This window comes from Sprattus sprattus, assembly GCF_963457725.1.
Source record: "Sprattus sprattus genome assembly, chromosome: 3".
Taxonomy (NCBI): domain Eukaryota; kingdom Metazoa; phylum Chordata; class Actinopteri; order Clupeiformes; family Clupeidae; genus Sprattus; species Sprattus sprattus.
Window position 1 is genome coordinate 58,567,368 of NC_137922.1, and position 7,500 is coordinate 58,574,867.

General features: G+C 51.1%; 1 protein-coding gene across 1 annotated transcript in view; it reads left to right on the forward strand.

The window, feature by feature from the left end:
- arid5b (AT-rich interaction domain 5B) overlaps positions 1-4,155 on the forward strand; it is a gene marked incomplete at its 5' end in the record, with an annotated part of 24,468 nt that extends 20,313 nt beyond the window's left edge. Inside the window, one exon of the mRNA XM_080835646.1 lies at positions 1,284-4,155. Coding sequence (XP_080691772.1) covers positions 1,284-3,890 — 2,607 coding nt within the window. The 3' untranslated portion in view covers positions 3,891-4,155. The remainder of the gene's footprint in view (positions 1-1,283) is intronic.
- Between the last annotated feature and the right edge of the window lie 3,345 nt (positions 4,156-7,500).

Genomic DNA, 7,500 nt, shown 5'->3' on the forward strand with positions numbered 1-7,500 from the left:
CCCAGTCCCCGGGTAATTCATCCTCTCGCTTCCATGGTGACAGGGACGTGGTGGAGACACACACACACACACACACACACACACACAGGGACGTGGTGGAGTACGCCTGAAAATGTGCAACCTTGTCTTGTTGACAAGAAGCAGAAGTGATGGCTCATCGTATTTGCAGACTAGTTCTAGTGGTTTGTTTTTTCCCCTGTTTTTCTGTGACCTTTCGAGGGAAAGAAGAAAGATTTTTAAAGGAATGCAATAACTTAGTTTGGGGAAATGAGAAGGGCTCGTTAATCCAACCGCATCTTCCATCTGGTTGATTTTTGCTTTCTTTGATGGCGTGTGGGGTGTGTGTGTGTGTGTGTGTGTGTGTGTGTGCGTGTGGGGTGTTGTACTGTTGAAGGGGAATTAACCACAGCTCAATATTGTGATGCCAACATACACACACACACCCCCTCACACACACACACACATACACACACATACACACACAACTACAAATTCATCACCAGGGGACGACATGCAGGTCATAGTTCGAAGGGCAGAGGTCACTGAATGAGCCTGTTGCGAATAGCTTCGAATCGTGCTATTTGTAGACGGCTGTTAAACACACATTTAGCCCTTTTAGCTTGTCGTTATTCCATGAAAACATGAATTAAACACACATTCAGCCCTTTTCGCTTGTCGTTATTCCATGAAAACATGAATTAAACACACATTTAGACCTTTCAGCGTGTCGTTATTCCATGAAACATGAATTAAACACACATTTAGCCCTTTTCGCTTGTCGTTATTCCATGAAACATGAATTAAACACACATTTAGCCCTTTTAGCTTGTCGTTATTCCAAGAAACATGGACAGCCATATTATATGCACTGGAAACTAAACTCATGACTCGTGTAGTGTCCATATTCAGACATTTTTTCCACAGCCCTTGAAAAAGCGAGCACTAAAATGGAGTCCTTGTATTAGTAACCAGGTTATGCTTCTATGATCAGAATCAGAATCAGGTTTTATTGGCCGAGTAAGTTTGCACAAACAAGGACTTTGACCTGGTGAACTGGCTGTCAATGTGCTTACACAAAATATACATTACAACACAATACAAAAACAAACAGTGCAATGGTCTATGAAGTTTAAGAAAGTATATAGGCTACAGGAGCTGTGAATTGTAGTGCAAAGAAGAAGTGGAGAGTGCAAGAAGTGCAGGGATAATTAGTGATATTTGTCTTGTGTGCCACAGGCTATTAACGTTTTACGTTTTTTTCTTTGCTTTGTGTCCGTCCACAGGACCAGAAGAAGGAGGAGCTGGAAGAGCATGACGATGATGAAGACGACGATGCTGATGACGATGACGATGACGACGATGAAAAGGAGCAGACCAAACCGGAAGTGCCCGGAGAGCTCGAGAGCAGGATCACCAAGGAGGAAGACGAGGAGGAGGAGGAGGTGCTAGAGGTCAAGACGGAGGTCAAGCCGGAGGAGGTGCCTGACAGTGTCTGCAGCCTGGAGAGAACAGCACCCCCTCGTGGTGCACTGTGGGATGGCGGGCGGCCGGTCAGCCCCGCTGGTGACTCGGCGGCGGTCGCCACCCCTCAGGCGGACGTCAGCGTCATGAGGTTTAAAGACGACGACGACGTCTTCGCGGTCGCCGCTCCCGCCAAATCCGCCCACTACACCACCGTGCCCATCCCGTGGCAGTCGTCGTCGTCGGGGGTGGTGGCCGGGTTCGCCGTGCCCGCTCTGCTGAGCAAGATGGGCATACCGCTGGAGCCCGCCGCCGCCGCCGCGGGCACGAGAGAGAACCAGTGCCACGTGGGTATGGTGCTGCCCACCCTGCAGTGCCAACGCCCCGCCGTCTCCCTCCAGCCCCTCCTGGCGCCCGAGTTCCCCACGGAGCGAGCCGAGCTCCCCAGCCGAGAGGAGGCCGCGTTCAGCTACTCGCCCCCCCTAACCCTCCCCAGCCGAGAGGAGGCCCCGTTCGGCTACTCCTCCCCGCTCCTCTACATCCCCTCCAAGGCCACACACACACACACACACACACACCCCGGCATCATGTCGCCCCTGGCCAAGAAGAAGCTGCTCTCTCAGGTCAGCGGTGGGACGACGGCGGCGGGCTCCAACCACTACTCCTTCGGGCCGCCTCCTCCTCTCATCCCCAATAGAGCCTCAGGGGTCGGGGGGGCCGAGGGGGCCGAGGAGGAGGAGGCCCTGTCAGGATCGCAGGGGTCGCTGGCCTCACCCGGGTCGGAGGGTGGGTTTGTCAGCAGGCCGTCTGTGATTCAGCACGCCCAGAGCTTCAGGCCCCCCCACGGCGGCGGCGGGTGTGGGGAGGAACAGAGACCCCCCCATAAAGAGGCCTTGCAGAGGGATGGTAGCGGGGTGTCGTTGTCGGACTCCTACTCCACCCACCACCACCCCCATCACCACCCACACCACCACCCCCACCCCCACCCCCATGCCCATCCTCACCCTCACCCCCATGCCCATCCTCACCCCCACCCTCATGCCCACCCCCATGCCCATCCTCACGCCCAACCCCAGCACGGCCCAACAGTCGAACCTTTCCTACTGAGGGCGGAGTCTCACAGCGGAATGGAGAAGCCTCCGGACACGCCCCGGCCAGGCCACGCCCCTAGTTTCCTGGGTGACTTCTACTCGTCCCCTCACCTGCACCACCTGTACCGGCAGACGGAGCACCACCTGGGCAAGGACACACACCTGAGCACCAGGTATCTGCACAGGGAGGCGTTTCCCAGGGACTGTGAGAGCACACCTGGCTTCCCCCCGGGCGTTCAGCATCCGCCCCCGGACAGTATGGGGCTACTGGGGTACGGGGCCTGCCTGACTCAGAAGGACAAACTCTCCGAACGGGAACGGGAACGGGAACGGACCGGGGAGGACCAACCCACAGACTTGAGCCTGCCGAAGGGGTCCCCTCAAAAACGGCCCCCATCCTTGCCCTCCGTGTGCAGCAGCAGTCTATCCCATCCGCCCGTCATCCCTCCTCCGGACTTGAAGTTGACCAACACTTCCCTCCCCTACCAGACCACGGCCAGCGGTGGGCAAGGCGGCTCCAGTCTGGACTACCATCCCCGGGCCTGTCGGGTTCCCCCGATGACCATATCCGCCCCCAAGAACCCAACAGAGCCTCTTCCCCCGCACCATCACCACCCACTCCCTCGGGGCATGGACAAGGCCTCGCACAACGGACGGCCAACGGAGGAACCGAACGTCGGATTCAAGATGGAGGAACTGTCGCGGCCCATCCTGGGTACGAAGAGTTGCTCGCAGAACGTCGGCGCCGCGCGGCCCCTGAAGAGACCACTGGGGGAGCTGGAGAGCGGACTCCCGGAGAAGAAGGTTCGCGCCGTGACGCCCATGCACTGTTCCGTGCCGCGCGACGTCGCCCCCTGCAAGCCACGAACGCCGAGTCCCGCGGTGGAACCGGTGAAGCCAGCGACCCCGACGCCACCGCCTCACGCTCACACACTCATCAACGGGTACGCCCCGGAGAGCCACAAGTACCCCCCACACACACTCCACACCCCGCACTTATTCCACGGCCTGTACCCGGGCGCCTTCGTTACTCAGATGGCGGACATGTGCGAGGGCATGGCCGGCCCCGTGCCCTCTGGGTACTCCCACCAGCTGCAGTACTTGAAGAACCAGGCCGTCCTCTCCCCGCTAGTCCCTCCCTTCGCCATCCATTCCTTCATGATGCAGAGACAGCTATTGGCTCAGGCCGCCGCAAGCCCCGCCCACCTCTACCAACACCCAATGGGGGCGTCCTACGGGGACCTGCTGCATCACGGCCTGTACCCCATGTCCGCCCTTAACCACCAGGCTGCCTTCAGCCCACCGCAACTCCAACACCCCAGCACCAAACTGTCCTAGGCAACCCACCCCTTCATGTGACATTCCCAATCACCCCCCCACCCTACTGACACTTACTGTACATGGTGCTTCGTCTCCCAGACAACCACACCCAGTGCTGTCATCCACGCAAGACAGTCGGACATTATACTGTAGATGCTTTGACCTGGGAAGCAAACCTGATTTCTTCTCTTTTGCCACTTAATGTTTATTTTTCATGATTTGCACATTTCCCTCTCTTGGTTGTTGCAATGGTTCCCAGCCAGTGGCGACACACAGCGGCCATTTTGGCTCTCTCACGTTGCTGTACGCGCAGGTTTCAGCTGCTTGGACGAACGGCCATTTTGGCTCCCTCGCGCAGGTTTCAGCTGCTTGGACGGCAAACGTTTGGGGGATATAGGGAGGGGCACCGGCTCCGAGAGTGCTGGCAGTGGGCTTGAACAGGGTCACAATCTCTCATCGCACTGCCTGGTTGTCCGAAGGAGAGAAGAAAAACAAACAAAAAACAAACAAAAAACAAAACAAAGCACGTTGAGTGACAAATCAATGCAATGCGACAGTGCAATTTCAAAATCAATCTCTCTGCACTCTTTGTTCGAAACACTATGAGGCACTCCTCAGACCTTTTAATCACATTTTACTGTCACAGAAACAAGTTCTTTCTTTTTTTTCCGTATAATCCTTTGTGCATTTTCTTTTTTTTTTTTGTATGTAATGGTGTGGTATTAGTGTGTTCATATTTCGAGGCCTGACAGGACTTGTTAGCGAGATATCAAATGCAGTTATCAAAGAAAACCACGAGAGGCCTGCTTCTCGCCGCGACACCGTTACATGTACATACAAAATAATTAAGCTCTCCTTTAAAAAGAATCTTCAGCCGGGAGAGGGTGGGAAAAAAAAACAATGTGAAGTAGGTTTCACGAGATTTCCATATGCTGGCACTGCCCCAGAAGCTTTCTCACACACACACACACACACACACACACACACACACACACACACACACACACACACACACACACACACACACACACACACACACACACACACATCAGTGCCCTCACACACACACACACACACACACACATCAGCGTCTTCACATTAGGAGACAGGCAGCTGAGCTTAAGCTTTCTCATGTTTCTGCCCTCACAGGCTTGTGTTTACCAGAGCAAAAGTGGAATGTGTTTTTGTCAAATGTAGGACAGAGGTGCTTTGTAAATACTTATACAGAAAAACGAAACAGAAAAAAAACTATTACAACACTTTGTAACATACTATATCACTGGCTACTGTATTTTCTGACCACTCTTGAACCGCAAACCGTGGAGGAGGGGTAAAGGAGCGGGGGTGACTTGGGGTTGGAAGGCGTATGTAATGTCCAGGACTACTTTGGAGTCAGAAACTCACTGTTTCTTTTCCTCCGCAGGTGTATATTAGTGAAGCCTTTTTAAGAGAGAGAGAGAGAGAGAGAGAGAGAGAGAGCGAGGGAGAGAGAGGGAGAGAGTGAGTGAGGGAGAGAGAGAGAGAGGGAGAGAGAGAGAGAGAGAGGGAGAGAGAGAGAGAGGGAGAGAGAGAGTGAGTGAGTGAGAGAGTGGGAGAGAGATAGAGAGAGGGAGAAAGCGAGAGAGAGAAAGAGAAAATGAAAAGAAAGATCTCAGCAGAGAGAGAGAACCTTCAAGAGCTTAAAACTAAGCCCGACAGAAAAACAAAGAGAAGAGAAGAAAGAAGAAAGAAACTGTTCAGAAGCACTTAGTCAAGCACACAAAGAAGGACCTGATCAAGCTCCTACTCAGAGCACACAACTGTTATTCTGAGTTCCGAGCTAAGTGTGTAATACGAATAAAAAGCAGAAATATACTCTTGTCCTCCGCCACGTCAGCAGCATCGAGCAATCATGTCATAAGCAGGCCTGTGTTAAATCATGTGTAACACAAGCTGGGGAAAAAAATGGTTGTCAGTAGAAACTTAAAACAGTTGTGATTTCTTTGCACAGTTGAATTGGGGGGAAAGTACCAGGACAAATTGAAAGGCAACACAATCTTCCTGAGGGTAATCAATTTTCTGATGTATTAGCAGTAGACTAAACTTCAAGCTCAAAAACAATGTATCCGCTCCCGACAATGTTTGGAGCAACACTCAAGGTTGCTATGTAACATTTTTTAAATGAGTAATAAACTGTTTTATAACATAACATGTCTGTAAGTGTCTACCACATGCACTGCATTTAAACAGTTACACAACCAGGGGGGGGGGGGGACTCTTGTTTATCTCTCTTGTGTTGGTTGCATTTTTAGATGAAAATTAGCCTACAAAACATGCATTCCATTTTCATGTTCAATTCAACAGCAGTTGTTTTTTTTTTGTTTTTTTTGCCACGCACACAAGAAAAGACTCATGCGAGGGAGGCGGATGAACATTAAATATTCTCCTCAAAATATGTATGTTCCGCCTAAATCGTTTAACATAAAGAGCCGTGTGTGCCGCTGGTGTGTTTTTACTGTATGTATCAGAGCATAAAGGGCCACTGTACAAAGGACTGCGCTCTTGGGCACATCTGGTCTAGTTTACCATGTTCATTATAATTGTAATGAGCTCAGGGAATTTCTTGGGCCCCATAATTAGAATGTTTGTCAGGAACGCTTGAAGAGGCTGTCTTTGCTCTCGACTGTCGTTAGCAGCTGTGTTTGTGAGCTTTCGAGTGCAAATTCAACCAGAGCGTGGTATATCTGGGAAAGAAACTCGTTTACCGCTGCCGATTAACATTGAGTGAGTGTGATTCATACGGTGTTGACGTGTATTGATCCACTTGTCCAGGTTGTCAATGCAGCCCGTGGGAAATAAACTTCTACGCGCAAAGATGTGTCGTGCAGCAGCACCGAGTTGATTGATTCTGAGCGAATCATAAATCATATCCCGTTTAGTTGTTGCTTCCATTGTTACACATTAATACCTTCAAGTAGGTCCAATTAAGATCGCTCTCAACTGCTCGGTAGGCTACTCAAGTCTGGTTTGTAGACGTACTAAAGAATTTGAAGTATCCTTATAATTATTTCATTCCGCTGTGAAGGACTATATGGCATTGTACAGTAATTTAAAAGTGAAAAATGACTGGGGCGCAGGCTCCACTTAATCACAGACATCTTGTCCGTGGGTTCGCCGCAGAAAATAGCTCCGTTCGAGGCATACCACTGAAGAAACACCCCGCTGGGTAATACATTGAGAATTTTTATGGAGTGCAGGCAAAGACGACCGCATTGAATTCAAACTTAACTCCGCAGCGCATGAAAAGCTCCCTGCGAAAGCCAGCTTTGCCCCCTCTAGTGGTGCATACGTGGCGTTATTCCAGGGAAGCTGATATAAATACGAAGGATAAGTGGGCTGATTTAATTTTGCATCAAGGGGCGACTTTCCATGGCACTGATTAGCAACCGGGAGGCCAACATTCGATAGAACAATGCACGTCACATGTCATCAGATTTTTTTAAACCACAACCGTTGAAAGCTAGGAATTATATAGGGCGTTCAACGTTCAAATGTGGCGTCCATACGAGCATGGAGCATTTCTACTGAGGGGATTCTTGTGTTGACGAGAAGTGGCTCTTTAATTTAGTCACTCCACAGTTGACTCAAA